Raw genomic sequence first — 17596 nt, 5'->3', positions numbered from 1 at the left:
GGTCTCCCTCTCCTGCCACCCTACTGGCCTGGCACAGGACATGACTGGGCCCCATGAGGGGCTGTGCCTGGCTGGAGGCTTTGACTGTGGTCGGGGGGAAGCCACAGGTGGATATATTACTGACCTGAGTCACCCTCCATCCCAGTCACCAACACCATCAGACTGTGTCCAGGAAGGCCAATCTCCCCTTCCTGTGGGGACAAGGAGAGAGAGAGACGGTGGGGCTGGGAGCACCCCTCCAGCTTAGCACCCCGAGTCGGGGGGACTAACAAGAGACAGCCCCTTCCCCTGGTGTGTGTTCAGGGCCCTGGCCTCCCACAGACAGACCGAGGGAGAGAAAAGGGCCTGCTCAGGATGGTGACTGCTGGCACAGGTCAGCGCAGCCCCAGTCAGGCACACACTGGGACTGCCCATGCCTGGCTGGTCTGCCCTTGCCCTGTGGCTCCTGGTCTTTGCATATAAACATTCCTGGGTATTGCACATAAACATTCAGATTGATGTTATGTTATGTGCCTGGGGAGGCAGCTCAGCACTCACCCTTAGCAGTCATTGAGGTTTTTATGGGGTTTGTCCCTCCAAGGTGACCTGTGATGTTGCATTCAGAAGGGTCATTTCCCATAGGTCCCCTGAGCTTGTCCTGGGGCCCAGTGCTGTGCTCTGTGCTGGAGTACACAGCTCCTGCCTTCAGGGTATTCGGTTTAGCGGGGACACACCTGCAAGCAGATCATGTCAATACAACATGCTGGACTCAAAAAGGAGGAGGGGCCCCAGCCCACAGGTACTGCCAGGCGAGGAGTGCTAAATGAAGGGTGTGGGAGGGCCTGAAGGGTGTGGGAGGGCCGGGCAAAGGTGTCAGAAGGTATCCGGGGTGGGGAAGCAGTGGCAGCAAAGACTGAGTGTCCAGAGGTACCAGGAGGTGGGAGAGGCCTGCAGCAGTTTGGATTCCAAGGGCTGGGGTTGGAGGGGAGAGCAGGGAGCAGGTAGCAGGGACATTTATCCTGAGGGCCAGGAGGAGCTACTGGAGGCTGTCAGTGTGGAAGGGTCCTGGCTAGATTTGCATTTTAAATTATGTGGACACTGAAGATACAGGACACAACACTGGGTGAGGTAGATGAGTTTGGGGGTCATCATAGTAGTCCAGGGCGGTGGCCGCAGGGCAGATGCAGGAACTACTTAGACCCTACAAGGTCAGCAGAACATGTGAAAGTTGAGGAAGGAGGCTGGTCCCCAGGTTTCTGGCTGGGAGACAGATGAGCGGGCAGGGCTGGAGTGGGCTACGTGGGGGTGGTCACCTTGGGCTGAAGCTTACTGGTAGGTGGGTGGGCCAGGGAGCAGTCGGGTGAGCAGCCAGATCCAGAACAGAGACAAGAACGGGAACTGAAGCACCAGGCAGAGGAGCACGAGCACAAAGCGGGGAGCCAGGAGCGTGCAGCGCAGAGTCACAGCCAGAGGAGGAGGGCAGGGTCAGCAGCAGGCGCAGGGCAGAGATGGCACCACCAGGAAGGTGGCCAGGCTGAGCCTACAGGGTGTGCCGAGCTCTCCTCATGCCTAAGGAAGTGTCTGGGGCAGAGGTGAGGCCAGGGGCAGGCCTGAAACGAGGAAGGGTGGGCCTGGCAGGGACTCTCCACAGGCAGCAAGAGGAAGGATAGAGGAGAGTGGCATTCCTGGGCCGCCACCCCAGGCTCTGTGCCCCAGGCGGGGCCCCTACCACTGGGCTTGGGGAGAAGGTCCAGGGCTATGGGGAGGAGGGAGGACGACAGCCGGTCATGCAGGCCTTGGCCAAGCCCCTCTGACAGACACTGGCTCCACTGACAAAGCCACCCTGCTCAGTCCTAGTTCTCCACACCAGCCACCATGTAATTTACTGTCCAAACATGGATACATTTGAGAGTCAAAGTAATAATTACTTCAGGACAGGGCCGGCCCGTGGCTCACTCAGGAGAGTGTGGTTCTGATGACACCAAGGCCATGCGTTCGTATCCTATATAGGGATGGCCGGTTCGCTCACTGGCTGAGCATGGTGCTGACAACACCAAGCTAAGGGTTAAGATCCCCTTATCGGTCACCCTTTAAAAAAAAAAAAAAAGATGTCCGGTAAGGGGATCTCAACCCTTGACTTGGTGTTGTCAGCACCACGCTCAGCCAGTGAGCGAACCGGCCATCCCTATATAGGATCCGAACCCATGGCCTTGGTGTTATCAGCACCGCACTCTGCCGAGTGAGCCATGGGCTGGCCCCTTACCGGTCATCTTTTTTTTTTTTTTTAAAGGATGACCGATAAGGGGATCTTAACCCTTAGCTTGGTGTTGTCAGCACCACGCTCAGCCAGTGAGCGAACCGGCCATCCCTATATAGGATCCGAACCCATGGCCTTGGTGTTATCAGCACCGCACTCTGCCGAGTGAGCCATGGGCTGGCCCCTTACCGGTCATCTTTTTTTTTTTTTTTTAAAGGATGACCGATAAGGGGATCTTAACCCTTAGCTTGGTGTTGTCAGCACCACGCTCAGCCAGTGAGCGAACCGGCCATCCCTATATAGGATCCGAACCCATGGCCTTGGTGTTATCAGCACCGCACTCTGCCGAGTGAGCCATGGGCTGGCCCCTTACCGGTCATCTTTAAAAAAAAAAATTACTGCAGGACAATAAAGTAGGACTGTCCTGAGCACGTTGGGCTATGGTGTCACCCTAGCTATGGGTGGGAGGCCGGGTCTTGTGCTTCCACTCTGGCGCCCTGGGATGCTCTCTGTGATCGCTGCCTCTCCTAAACTGGCCTTGGGCACTGAAAATAGGACTCACACCCTGGAGCACCCAGACCCTACTCAGAGCTAGGCCTGCAGAAAGGGGGCCTCCCCCATTCGTGGTCCTCCCCACACCCTCTGCCTCTCTAATGACCTACATGGGCATGGACACTCTCTTGAGGGGAACAACAGCCCTCAGAGGAATGTGGTCTTTCCTGTGGCCTTGGGGGTTTTGTGGGAGCTAGAGAAACCCCTTGAGGTTCCCAGCCCTAGAAAAGTGTGCAGAGGCCACTCTGGTATTGGCTACATCCTCCTGCACTGTCTGTGTCCCCTGCTGACCAGTGCCCCCCACAATCTTGGCAAAATCCTGGGATCCCCAGTCTCCTGCCTCCTGCTTGCCTCACATTTCCAGCTGGCTGCCAAGAGGCATCTCTGCCACCTTCCCAGCCCCTGGCTTTCCTTCCGCCCTCACCAACACTTGCCTGGAACATCACGAAGAGCTCCCACCAGGTCTTGCCACCTGCAACCCACCTTTCCCTACTACAAGCACAAGCCTCCTTGAACTAGGCTGAGCACGACACCCATCCACTTTATTTTTTGTTTTATTTTGGTACTAGCCAGTACAGGGATCTGAACCCTGTGACCTTGGTGTTACACCAGCCAGCTCCGGTCAACTTTAAGGAAGACAAAACAGAACAAAAGCAACCAGAAGACCCTTTGGTGAGAGGAAAAGCATATGAAAAGACAAAAACATCACTACAGAAGGCAACTTCCCTACAAGAGAATGTCCAACACTTCCTCTACAAACTGACCCACAGCAGCTTTCAGCCTCCTCCCTAACGCCCCAGAGCTTCCACCACTCAGCAACGCGCCAGGCTGCCTGTGCCTCCCTTGTGTGCTAGAAGGCCCTTCCTCTACCTGTTGGGCTCTTACTGCTTCTCTAAGGCCCTGCTCAGAGCTGACCAGCTTTGGCCCATCCCCTGGCTCCGGGAGTTGCCCTTATCCCAGACCAGGCATGAGGGTGGCTCTGTGTTTATCCATCTCCCACAGCTAAAGGTCAAGGGCTCTGTGGCCTGTTATAGGCTCAGTAAGTGGTGATCAAGCTAGCTGATCCTTCTGAATAATTCCCGATTCTCCAAGAGGGTGCGGGGGGGTGGCCCTGATGATTTCTGAGGTCCCTGCTAACTCTGAAATTCCTTAATGCTTCAGCCCAGCCCAAAGCTGGGCACCACCCATCACCCTGCTCAAGTCCCTCCCAACTAAAAAAGAAAAAGAACAAATTTTATTTTAATGCTCCTACACCAGAAGTTCTCAAATGGCCCAGGGACCCCTGGAGGTCCCCAAAAGCTTCACAGATCTGAGGGGATCTGTGAAGTTAAAACTATTTTCATAATAATACCAAGAGGTTGTCTTTTTTACTCTCATTTCCTCATGAGCGTACAGTGGAGTTTTCCAGAGGCTATATCATATGTGAATTTTCAACAGATCAAATACAGAAGCCGATAAGAATCCAGAGGCTTCTATGAAGTCAGACATTAAAAATATAAAACAGTGCCACTCTTTTCATTAAATTTGTTTTGGAAAATACAATTATTTTTCTTTAAAACTGTTAACATGGGCTGGCTGGTTGGCTCAGCAGGTTAGCGTGCAGCCTTGTAACACCAAGGTCAAGGGTTTGGATTCCCTTACCTTCCAGCCACACGCACGCGCGCGCACGCACACACACTCACACCCCCACCCACCCCCCACCACCACCCCACACACACACACACTGAAAAGACAAAAATGTTAACATGTAACAGGTTTGTATTTATTTTTATTTTTTGTGGCTGGCTGATATGGGAATCCAAACCAGTGACCTGACCCTGTGTTATGAGGCTGCACTCTAACCAACTGAACTAACCAGCCAGCCCTATTTTTATTTTAAAATTAACTAATGAATGTTTTAAACTTCTCAATTTTAATTTCTAATACAGTAAGTGTCAATAACTACATCCCACATAAAAAAACGCTTTTGGGGCCCTCAACAAGTTTTCATTTGTAAACGGGTCCTGAGAGACACCCCCCCACACCACCCCCAGCCCCATACCTTCCCATGTCCTCAGTTTCCCCTCTGCTTCTCTCTACTCTTAGCAGCTGAATTTCCTGAGAACTACCCCCAACCCCCAGCTCCTCAGCCCCGACCTGTGGCTTCACGCCACTGTTCTTGACATTGCTGTCATCAAGGCCACCGAGCCCCCAGCATTTCATGCAACGAACACTGCTCTCTCCTCACTTCCCTGACATCTCAGCAGCACGTCAACATTGTGCACTGCCTAGAAACACCTTCCGCCCTGGCTCTGTGGGCACTTCTGCTGCTTTGCCTCCTACTCTCCAGCTGCTTGCTCTTGGCTCCCTCCCTGCTTTGCTGAGACCACTAGGGCTGGGGACCTCAGGGCTTAGGCTACTCTGTTTTCTCTCTCCTCCCAGAGCTTCAAGCACCATCTCTGTGTATGGCTCTAACTCCAGCCCAGATTTCTCTCCTCTCACACCGATACATCCAGCTACCTTGAACATCCATGTGGATGCTGCTGCCCGCACCCCCATGGTCACCCCAACTTAAATCCGGAGATCTCCACCTGCCCTTTCTAGCTCTGCCATTACACCAGGAGCGGAGCCTGGCCCTCATGTCTTGACCCTTCCACTCCCTCTGCTCATGCAACCAGCCACCACGTTCTGTTGATGCCACCCCTAAACTGCTCTCAAATGCATCCCTCATCCATTCCCACTGCAAGGCCCCGGCTCAGGCCACCTTCACCTCTCCCTGGCCTCTCTGTGCCACCTCCTCCAATGTGAAACAGTAGCCAGTTCTCCCTTCTTAAGCACATTTCTTCCCTGGTCAAAATCCACTGGAGGCCTTCCACTGACCCAGAAAGAATGTTACCTCCACAGCACAGCTCACTAGGCTGGCCAGTGGAATACAGCCCTGCCACCTATCCAGCCACCTGTCCCTTCCCCCACGCCGCCCTGCTGCAGCTGGTCTGACCTCACCTCCCCTCAGGCCCACGCTGCTCCCTGCCTCTGTTCCCCAGAGGCCGCTTTCAGGTTTCCTCCCCTAAAAAGCCTTCCCTGACTGCCCTGCTATGTGCTTGGGCCCTATTCTCCTCCCGCTGGGGCACATCTCATGCCAAACGGTCACCATCAGTGTCTAGACTCCAGGTTTCTTGAGGAGCAGAATCTCTTTACTGCTTTATCCCCAGTGCCTAGAACGGCACCTGGCACACAGTGGAAGCTTACTAAACACTTGTGGAATGAATGGCTTGAAGAATGCGAGCCCCCATGTGCAGTGAGCCAGCAGCCTTCCCTACCCCCACTCAACTCCCACTATGGAGCAGGGCTCTGCTCTGGCTGTCTGGCCCTGCCCTGGCCCGGGAGGTGGCGGCCCAGGGCTCCCTGCCACCTGCTGCCTCCTCCTGTTGTGCTGCCCTGACCAGGCTCCCGGAAGAACCTGGCTGGACTCCACACTTTTCCCATCAATGGACAAGACATGAGGCTGCCAAGTCATGGGCACACAACTCAGCCATGGGCATACTCCCCAGGTGACACAACGGCTGCCCAACTTCGTCAGAGTTGACCCTGCCAGGGACACCCAGACCAATCCAGGGCACCAGCCACAAGAGCGGCAGCAACATGCCCCACACAGCCTGCCACCATACACCATTCCATGGTATCGTCCCTTCCCAGAGGGTAACTGATGCTCAAAGGGGCTGAATTCTTTCCTTAAGGTGACGCAGCCAGTTGAGGGAAGGGGCTGGGTGGGACTCAGGCTCTTCTGCTGCTAAATCCTGCCGTCTTGGCCCTGCCCCCATTCTGCGGGTCCAGGAGTTTGAGCAGCACTAAGGGGCCACTCCCTGCCCAGGGCCAGGCTGAGATCCAAGAGCAATGTTCTGTCCCCAGTGGCCAGGACAGGAGGAGCATCATCGAGAGATGAACAACCAGCAGCATGGAGCACCCTGGCAACTCATTCCAGCACGGGCAAGAGTCCTGACAGGTCAGGGTAATGGAGGCGGCACAGCCAACACCACAGCCCCACAGGCAACAGAGAACACTTGGAACCCAGAAGTGAAAAGGACACCAGGTCTTCCAGGCCACACGTCCCTGCTGTCAACATTGCCCCAGAAGTTGTCATCACCCTACCCTAACCCACATGCTCCTTTAGCAGGAAGCCAGGGGACTGGCCTTGCTGTAGGAAGAGATAGCAGCCACCCCTGCAGCTAGAAGAGCTGGCCCAAGTTCCAAGCCTGCCAGCCTCTCAGGGCAGATGAGGATGAGACACAGGGTCCCAGGTAGGTGGCAAGGACACTGCTGACAGGGCTACCAAGAAGAGCTGCATGGGCTGAATTCTGCACAACTCAGGGGGGCATTATTTGCAGACACTTAAGACATGAATTGTGACCATGGAGTGATGCAACCTGCCAGTCCTGCCTGCTCCGCTGCTCCCTCCCTGGGAGAGAGGGAAGGAGAGGAAGAGGAAGCCCTCTTCCCTCTTAGGAGCCTTCCAAGGTTTCACCACCTCACTCACCCCAACCTCCCAGCTAAAGAAAGAATCACATTCCAGCACAGCACAGATAAGAGATCAGTTTATGGATAACAGTATGGGGCAGACTGGAAAGGTGTCAGGGGCTGTAGTAATGAGACTCCCCGGAATAGACCAACAGACAGGAGTGGCCCAGACAGAGAAGCAGACAGACAGAGGGACAGGAAAATGAAACCAAATGTGTAAAAGGCCTAGGCCCAGTCTCAGTAGTTGTGTCCAGGCATCAGATCCAACTCTGCCCTGTGGACCTGGTGGATGAGCAGGTGGTTTTTTCCAGGGGTAGGGAATGGTTGGTCTGGATGGGCAGAGATCTAGGCTCTTGGAGGCTCCCTGGGTAGGTAGAGACCTGGGTGGTATGGGGTTAGCAGCAGCACTGGGGGGAATCCAGTCAGACACCAGGGGCCTGGGTTGGGGCCACTGCTCAGCAGGGCCCTTGTGTCCAGGGCAGGCCCCCCATCCTGCCCACCACACCAACATGGTACCATAAATAAAGTTTCAAGTAGTAAGTCAACGTCAAGCAGGAGAGCTGGAGGGTGACAGACAGCCAGGGACTTAGGAAGAGAAGCCCCCAGCTGCCCACCGTGACCTCTCAGTGGGCTCTAGCTGTATCAAGTGATGTGTGCACTGGAATGGTTGGCTGGCCCTGATGTCCACATGGGCACTCCTTGCAGGGGCTCTGCCCCCTCAGACCAGTGCCAGAGCCTGCTTGGTAGGGCAGAAGCAGGGCAGCATAGTGCCTACAGCATCCACAATGGCTGCCAGGTGCTCATCCTGTGCCTGAGGCCCACAGAGCTGCATGAAGTCTGCCAGACGCAACAAGTACTCAAGGTTGTGGCCAGAGAAGCCTCGGCAGGCCAGGATCTGTGTAGCAATGGCCTCCTCAGGCGCAGGGCCCAGGTAGCCAGGGTTCTGTGGGGTGGCCACGTAGGCCAATGCCTTGAGAGGTTGGTCAGGGTTGTCTTGGGGATAAAAGGTGACCTCCTTGGTATCATAGCCACCAAGCACTGCCTCCCGCACATTCAGGTACTTCAAGGCCTCGCTCACCTGCTCACCTCGCACCTGATATGCCACACCCCAAGTGCAGCCCTAGGAGGAAACAGAGACACCTGGGGTCAGTCATGACAGCTCCTTGCTGGTCCCTCCCCATCCTAGAACGCTACCCCCCATCCCAGGATTATGCTCTGTAAGGGAGGTGTGTAGTGGACTAATGAGCCAGCTAGCAGTAATACATCAAGCCCTCCCCCCCCCCCCCTTTTCTTAAGAAAGAAAAGGTCTAGCCCCATGAAGGGCAGGATTCCTTCTCAAAAGGTGCTCCAGGAACCAGCGGCATCACCTGTAAGTTTGTTAGGAATGCTGCATCTCAGACTGTAATCCTACTGAGTTAAAAATCTGCATTTTAACAAGATCCTCAGGTGATCCTTGGGTGAAGCACTGAGCTAGGCCACACTTCTCTGCCAGAGGCATCAGATCTAGCCTGCAGACATGGTCCTATGAGCTCTACCTCTCTGCACCCCTCCACATTGGGCCCCAGGGTCCTCCTCTCAACTCAGGCACTTACCTCACGATCTTCAAGAAGGGTCACCACACGGCCAGGCTAGGGAGAGAAGAAAGTTTTTTTTTTTTTTTTAAAGCCAAGTTAGAAATCAGCTCTGCAATCAGTGCAAGGAAATCCTCATCAACCCTGCTGGCCCAGGCCTCAGGGAGCCCCACTTTACACGCTTGGAGTTCCACTCATCCAAGGAGATGTGGGAGAGTGGCACATGGATGTAGGAGAAATAGCAAGACAGATACACAGCAGGGGCCCCTCCACCCGCCAGCAATGGCCCAGATTGGTAATCAACACAAGAATCCACAGATTCACAGACTCCAAGCATCACAGTGATTCACTGCTCAGATTCCAGCCATTGCACACTGATCCCCTGAGCACGCAAATTTAAGCCACAAACCCCAGATACAGGTTTACACATTTCCCTCCATCAGCCCAGAGAGCCCTGGACATTCCAGGGCACCGCTGCCCACTATCCTGCCCCCACCCCCCGCATATCCTGGGATGCTCACCATTTTGTCGCTGCCCCGATGGAAGGTGTCTCCCTGCCAGAAACGGCGGCTGTATCCGCGCACGAAGCCCACTCGGCTGTCGCTGTAGGTGAAGTCAGGCCTCCACACCAGGGAGCCGTACCCGAAAATCCACAGCGCTTGGGGGTCATCGTCGTCACCCAAGGGCTGCGCGGGCGGCGAGGGGGGCGGGGTGTTCTGGGCTGCGGACTCCTGCTTCATGGTGCCGGGCGCAGGGACGGGCCCGGGCGGCCTCCGGGGCTGGTCTCCGGCGCGGGCACGGAAGAACCGACGGACGCGCACACCTGGCCTGGCACCTCTTGGTCGCTCCAGCTGAGCGGCCCCAAAGGAGCGCCCTTTAAATCCTCCGGCCGGGAGACCCACCCACCGCCGCCGTCTGCCGCGGTGATTGGGGAGGAGTAAATCCCCTTTTGGCCAATCACCTCCTGAGTTTTCTTCTCGGTTAACCGCGCCGCCCTCTGAGTGGGTGGGTGAGCAGCCCGCCCGGGGCCCAGAGCGCCCGCTGATTGGTTCGGCTCCACCTCTGAAGTAAACGTGGTAGGAGTGATGCAACGGCAGGGGAGGTTTCCCCACGCCGGCATGCAGCAAGGGCTCCTCGGATTGCGTCAGGCGGCGGGCACCGGGCACGGACGCAGGCCCTGGGCGTCTCCCCTGTAGCCCCTCTGTCGCCTGGGCCCCGCAGGAACGACAGCGGTGTTTCAGCGGTGTAGTCCCAGCCGTCCTGCCCGTGCACCCGGCCGAGTCACTGCCTCCCCGAGCAGCACCGACTCAGTCGCGGGGCCACTGTTGGGCAGGTCCAGAAGGAGCGCCCAGGGCGGCGTGAACTCGCGTCCTTGGGCCCCGCCTGAGAGCACGCACTGCGGGGAAGCTGTGGAGGCACCCTCCGCATTCCGCTCAGGTGTCTCACGTCGTTGGCCCGCGTGAGCAAATGGAGAAACTGAGTCACGGGGTAGAAAAGGAGTTTTGCAGCGGCTGCGGGGCTGAGTCAGGCCAGGTGCCCCGAGCTTGCAGGCCTCACGTGAGGATTACGCCCTGAGCCAGGTGGGATCTCCTTGGCCCAGGTTGGCTCCGGGAAGAGCTCGGCAGGGAGCTTAGAAAGGCCCATGCTGTGGCAATGGTGGCCACACCTGCAGATAGAAGCCATAATGATAGGAAAGCCAGGCCAGTCTTGCCTTGAGGTGATAAATTAATTCTTCCCGGACGTGATATTTTGCAGCAACGTTTAATCTTTAGGCCCCGAGGTTCCAGGAGTAGCAGGTAAGGAGGGCCCAATCGGGGCCCCCAGAGAGCTGTGAGCAGCTACCGGCCTCCTCCCTTGGCTCCTGGCCTCTCGGCGGAGGGTCCACATGCTGCCCGGGGTTGACTCTTTAAGGAGCAGCAAAGAAGTGACCCCTGGGGGTGTTTCTGCTGGAAAAGAGAAACAGGCAGGTGAAGGCCTTCCCCTCGCCTAACTGGCTTCTGGAGACTGCTAGCGAGGTCTGGGATGAGTCTCTGGCAAGGGAAATGGGGAATATTGCTTCTCATTCTATTCTAATTAAATATTTAAACTAAAAATTATTTGCACACTTCACATATTCATTCCAAAGGTATCTAAGCTGTATTCCCCAGTGGGAATTTGTACAGCTGTGTGTATAGTATGAGGCTATTTCTTTAGAAACAAAACAAATTATACATTAGTATTTGTGTATGAAATAATCTGGAAGAATATACCTCAACTGTTAGCAGAGGAGGACTTTGATATGAAATTTAAACATTTATGAAAAAGTTTGGATCTTTTACAAGGAGCATGAATTACTTTTCCAACTGGAAAAAAATTACAGGTACAGTGGTCATTTCTGGTCATCCCTTTCTCTTCTCTCCACTCTTCTCTCTGTCCTGTCCTCTATAGTCCATATGAGTGCTTCCTTTGCTGCCAGCTTAGGGGAAATATTCCTTTCTCTACCTTTGGGTAGTGGGGTCAGAGGTGGGAAACTGGTACCAACACATTGCTGGAAGTATCCAAATTGGCACAAACAATCCTTTGAGAAAGCAGCTTGGTTATACAAATCAAGAATTATAAAATGTCCCTGCCCCTGACCCAGTACTTCCACTCCAGGAAATTATTCAAAAGATGGGAAAAGCCATACGCCTGAAGATTTTCAATGCATTGTTATTTATTATAGCAAAAATGAAGGAAAAACTACTTAAATATCCCAAAATAGCTAAATGTTTAAGTAAAGTTGATTCACATGATGGAGAAATACACACACAGAGGAAACAAATATACAGAAGTAGATGGTTACATAAATTTGATATGGTCCATTAAATCTGTGCAGCCATTAGAAACAATTATGTATGCCTATTTGGTAGAGTTTGGATGTGTTGTCCCCCCAAAACTCATGTGGAAATCTGATCCCTAATGTGACAGTGTTGGAAGCTGTTTGAGTCATGGGGGCGGATCCCTCATGAATGGATTAATGCTCTCCCTAGGGGGTGAGGGTCCTGAGTAAGATCTTGCTGTTGTTTAAAAGGCTCCGGCATCTCCCCCCTCTCTCTCTTGCTTCTTCTCACCATGTGATCTTGTACCCGCTGGCTCCCTGCCACTTTGCACCATGAATAGAAGCAGCGTGAGGCCCATGCCAGATGCAGCTGTCCCAGAATCGTAAGCCAAATAAACCTCTGTTCTTTTTTTTTTTTTTTTTTAAAGATGACCAGTAAGGGGATCTTAACCCTTGACTTGGTGTTGTCAGCAACACGCTCTCCCAAGTGAGCGAACCGGCCATCCCGATATGGGATCTGAACCCGTGGCCTTGGTGTTATCAGCACCACACTCTCCCAAGCGAGCCATGGGCCGGCCCTAAACCTCTGTTCTTTATAAATTACCCAGTCTCAGGTATTTCTGTTACAGCAACACAAACGGACTAATGCAATATACGTATTGACATGGAAACATATCTATGATGAAAAAAGCAGGTTATATAGTAACCTAATATAACTTTTAAAACTTGAACAGTCTGGGGCCGGCTTGTGGCTCACTCGGGAGAGTGCGGTGCCTGATAACACCAAGGCCACGGGTTCGGATCCCATATAGGGATGGCCGGTTCACTCACTGGCTGAGCGTGGTGCTGACAACACCAACTCAAGGGTTAAGATCCCCTTACCGGTCATCTTTTAGAAAAAAAAAAATACTTGAACAGTCTGTATTTATTTGCATAGAAAAATCTGGAAGAACACATAAAAATGCTCAAAGTGATTACCTATGAGTAACAGAATTACATGAGATTTGAACTTTCTTTTTTATTCTAATTCTGATTGGGATATTTCAAAAATAACATGAACTATTTCATATTTTATTTTTTTGCAGCTGGCTGGTATGGGGATCTAAACCCGTGACCTTGGTGTTATAAGGCTTTGCTCTAATCAACTGAGCTAACTGGCCAATCCTTATTTCATATCTTAAAAGAAGGCTATTTCTATTTAGTTTAAAAGTTTTTTTTTTTTTTCCTTTTTGTCTTTTTTCGTGACCGTCAATGGATCGCAACCCTCAGTGTCGCGCTCGTACCGGACCAGGACCAGCGATGGGATTGCAACCCTCGGTGTTGCACCCGCACCTCACTCAGCCAGTGAGCGGCCGGTCTGTATGTGGGATCCGAACCCTCGGCGGGAGCGCCGCACTGTAGCGGTGCGCCACCGGGCCGGCCCTAGTTTAAAAGTTTAAAATCAAAATCAAAATCCATTAGAAAGACAATGTAGTAAAAATGCTTATGATAGCACAGTAAGGCAAAAATGCAAAATATGAACTATCACATGCACTATGTTTAAAACTATTAAAAACAAAATGCATGAGGAATAAAGTTTGGGGGGCACCACATAGCAGTGATGGGTGTGGTGTGTTGGAATGTTAGATTATAGGTGATTCTTTTCTCTATTTTCCAAATTTTATGAAATGTATTCTTTAAATAATAAGTTACATTTAAAGAGTAGTTAGTGGTTTTCTGGTGGTTGAGGGGTGGATAGCAGAACAGAATCACCTGGGGAACATTTTCAAGATGCCCATTCTCAGACCCCTTCCCACCCTGACCAAAACCCCAGGTTTTAATAACTCTTTTGGTGATGTCCTCAATAACTCAATCTTGCTTCGGGCAGTTAGACACTCCCTCCTCTGTGCTCTCACAATCCTTTAGGTCACTTCTGTTTATCTGTCCCCTCCACCCCCTGCTTACAACAGAAACAATTATTTATTGAATGCCTACCATGTACGAGGGTTCATTCTAATTATAAACTTCTCAACTACTTTGTGAGGAAAATATCATTTCACGGATGAGCAAACAGGAGTTAGGTAACCTTCTCTCGGTGACATAGCAGTACATAGTAGAGCCTGGCTCCGAACGCAGGTAGTCCAGCTCCAGAGCCTGCTTGCTGATAATCATTTGACATCCCGCCTCGCACTAATCTGAGAGCAACCCAAGAGTAGGGTTCATCTTTGAAGGCCCAGGGAAACCAACGCAGTGCTGGCATGTGGAAGGTTCCCCACAAACACAGGTAAAATAAGTTCCTTTTTTTTTTTTTTAAAGATGACCAGTAAGGGGATCTTAACCCTTCACTTGGTGTTGTCAGCACCACACTCTCCCAAGTGAACCACAGGCGGGCCCTAGAATAAGTTCTTACTTGGAAAAGGCTGGGGCTATGTCTCATGTCCTGCATGACACAGGTTCAAACTTGAACTTCTCAAAATAGGAATCACCTCAAAAGTTGGCCAACAGGATCTTAAACACCTTTCTATGAACATGTCTTGCTTATTCCAATTCCTTGCTTATCTTTGCCAACAGCATCTGCCTCTTTTTCTCCCAGAGGGATACTCCTAGGCAGTTAGCTGATTTCTCTCTATAACGTCAGCAGCAAATCCTTCCCATTTTCTCTTCTAAAATCCCCTCAGGAAGGGGCTGCTGACATCATCCCCACCCTGGTACCAGCTCACAAGAGGTGATGGGCCCGAGCATCACCTCCACCTTGCAGAGTCGCACATGATGTGCACATGATGTGCACATGGTGGCTTCCTTTTTTGAACCTTTCCTAAATTAATCTTTCCCTATTGTTCCCCTTCAGGCAGTCATTTCTCATTTCCTTATGATCTGTTCCTTCTCACTTCTCATTCCAGAAACTGCAATCAACTCCTGGTGTTAATGAACATGATTATCTGAAACAAGGGAAGGCTGTGTTTTAGGAACTAGGGAATTATGCTAATTTAATATGCTAAATGATAAAGTTGATTTATAAAGCTGCTGACTCCAGAAAGATGAAAAGCCTTCCCAGACACTGGCTCTGAGTTCAGCTTGCTCAGATTTAAGCCCAGCTCCACCATTTACCAGCTGGGTGACCCTAGGCACATTGTGGTCCTCAGTTTTCTCAACTGAAATGGGGAATAATAGTAGTAGCATCTGCCTTGTGGAGTCTGACAAAAATTGAAAGAACAAACAGCTTCGCCAGTACCTGGCACATGGGAACACTAGTAAATGTTGGCCATTTATTATTTTTACTTCAGACTTTTTACTTTCCATTTTATCCAGGGCAGAGCCATAATCTACTTTTCAGTCTGACACAGCTCGGAGTAATTGAGTGGGTCAGGAAAGTGATCAGGGTAAGCATTTTAGATTCAGTGGAGGAAATCTCCGGCCACCTCATCCTCCATTTTTGCCATGGCATTCACAGATTGTTCCAGAAAATAGGGTGCTAAAGGAGTGTTTTTAAAATACAGAATGGCAGTAGTCTTCCCCAAGCATGCTATCAACAGAACAGTTATTTGGTCAGAGAGAGATTTTCTGTGTATGCGTAGGGGTGCTAAAGTAAATTAATAAATAATTCGCAATCTATGAGGAACTCTACCTTCCACAGACCTCTGAGAGATAAGTGTGTCCTCAGGTCTTTGGCACACCTGCGAGGAGAACACAGATCCCACAGACTCTGGCAAAAGGATGGGAAGAGGGAGCAGCCGAGTCCCTGCATATAGTCCTCTTCAGAAGAGGAAGAGAGCCCAGAGGCAGCTGTTTAGCTGGTTGTGCCAGCTGAATCCAGGGCCAAAGGGGGAAGGCTGCCTAGCCCTCAGTCCACAAAAGCAAGGACTGTAAGGATTCACCTATATCCCAGCAGTGGGGGAATGGGATGGTGGGAAAGCTGGTTCCCTGCCCATTTCCTAGCCTCCAAGGAGGGAAAGAGGCCCAGATGACAGGGCATCCCTGGGGTGGCCAGTGTTCCCATTTGTCAGAGTTCAGCCCTAGTCCACCTGGAAGGGGAAGGGCTACCGCTCCAACAGAGGACTGAGATGGTGGGCTAGCGTTCCCAGTTCCAGCAAGAGAGCAAGGTGTATTTTGTGGGAGCAGGAAGCAACAGCTTGCAGGGCTGAGGAGAAGCCATGGTGGGGAGCATTCCAATGGACTGACAGGGCTGCACAGAGAGAAGACCCCTGAGGCCAGTGTCGAGCGTCAGGCCCCATGGAAATACTGCAGCGTGGTGGCACCTGGCTTTAGAAGAGAACCCTAGAAAAACAGCCCATGTGAAGAAGACAGACTCCTCAAAAGGGGCCTGTTTGGGCTGTAGACTCTGAGGCTCCCAGAGAGCCAAGGAAATGAAGCCCCTGAAATGAGAGCAGCTAGGACACCGTGCCCCCAGGGCACTCTGCTAATGGGAAGGAAGAGATCCCAGAACCATTCAGATCTCTTTTCCGGAGAGATGGAGGAGGAAGCGCTGAGTAAAGGGAGTCATTGGTGGAGGTCTGAAACTGAACAGACCAGGCCTAAGAGAATGGGCCTGGCCTAGACATCTGCCACTGTGGGGAAGGGACAGCAATCCTAGGACAAGCCCAGTGGCAAGCCCCACGCTGCAAACCTGCAACCCCGCCAGGAGGAGGGATCACTAGGGACAGACAGGCTGGCCATACCTGGCAGGGCCATAGCTCTGCCCTGCAGGGGGTGCCATGGCACTGGGCTGGCTTGGGCCCAGAGATGACCTGTTGCTAAATACAGACTCTGGGGAAACTGGTTACTGTGTGTCTGGCCATAGCCTCAGCTGGCTTTTTGGACCCTGTGTCCTAGCCTCAGAGGACCTTTGGGGATGAAGGGAACGGGCTGAGCTCACTCTTGGCCAGTGTTATGGGGTGCTATGCCCCAGAGGCCAGGGAAAAGGTGGCAAAAGTCACTGTGGCCAATCCCCAACAGGAAGGTGACTCTCGAGCACTTTGGAGCCCTGATGCCCTTCCCGCAGCTGGGGCCTCCCTTCTATCACTGTCCACATCAGAGGAGGTTGACCCAGATTACCAGTGTTCCTCAAAGACAGGGGCACACAGAGAAGCAATAGCAGAGGCCACCTGGGATCTAAGCTGTCTTTGCATGGACTTCGTGCTACTGCTGGGACTATTCAGCCAGACCCCAAAACCCCTTGAGCTCATCCCGCTGCTGTGGGTGGTGGAGTGGAGGTTCTAGGAGGTTAAAACATTGCTCACAAATGTTTTCATACATGAACTCATTTCAACCGCATGATAATGTGCAAGAGGTATCCTCAGAGAGGTTAACGATACTTAGCTAGACGGTTGGCTTCCCTGGACAGAGATCATGTTTTGCCGCCAATGCCTGGCATACAACAGGTGCTCAATCTGTGTTGAAGGAATGAAGAACTAGATAGTCTTGTTCCAGAACACCCGGCAATAAGTAGTAGTGCTGGAAGGGCACCCCCACCTCCTAACTAAAACCCGGCGCCCTTACAGCACCCCCAATCCCTTCCACTCAGGATGCTCGGGGGACGAGGATGGCCAGAGGACTGCGGGGTGGGGAGGCGGCTGGTTGACGAAGCCCACCGGGCTGGCTGCTGCGACGGCTGGAGCAGGTGAAAGGGCCCTGTTCCTCTGGACACCCTGAGGATATCTGGGCTCTCCCCAGTTTACGCCTTTAGCACAGGGGCGCGGAGTGTAGAGGGGCTCTGCCGGGCAGACGCGAACTACACTCAGGAGGCCTGCTGCTCCGACGCTGCCCCTCCCCGGCTTGTGCAGTTGGCCCCCAGGCCGAAGAAGGGCCGACCTCGCGAGCCTCGGTGGGGACGGCGGCCCCCATCGCGCGCAGCCCCGACAGCCGCGCAGCGCCCTCTAGTGCCGGGCACGGAGCCGGCCGTCCCGAGCGCCCGCACGCGCGGCCGCGGCCCGGTGCGGGCTCCCAGGCCGGGAGGGCGGATAACTTCGT

The 17596-nt window shown here is 52.8% G+C and overlaps 1 protein-coding gene across 1 annotated transcript; it reads right to left on the bottom strand.

Moving 5' to 3' along the window:
• Nucleotides 1–7341: 7341 nt before the first annotated feature.
• Nucleotides 7342–9697, bottom strand: CHAC1 (ChaC, cation transport regulator homolog 1 (E. coli)). The gene is made up of 3 exons (XM_008570254.1): nucleotides 9375–9697; nucleotides 8875–8910; nucleotides 7342–8402 (listed from the first exon to the last, which is right to left on the bottom strand). Exons 1-3 carry the CDS (start codon nucleotides 9591–9593, stop codon nucleotides 8001–8003), a joined length of 657 nt encoding a protein of 218 aa, XP_008568476.1. The 5' UTR covers nucleotides 9594–9697; the 3' UTR covers nucleotides 7342–8000.
• Nucleotides 9698–17596: the final 7899 nt, after the last annotated feature.

This window comes from Galeopterus variegatus, unplaced genomic scaffold (assembly GCF_000696425.1).
Source record: "Galeopterus variegatus unplaced genomic scaffold, G_variegatus-3.0.2 Scaffold583, whole genome shotgun sequence".
Taxonomy (NCBI): Eukaryota; Metazoa; Chordata; class Mammalia; order Dermoptera; family Cynocephalidae; genus Galeopterus; species Galeopterus variegatus.
This window is presented reverse-complemented; position numbering and strand designations above follow the sequence as displayed.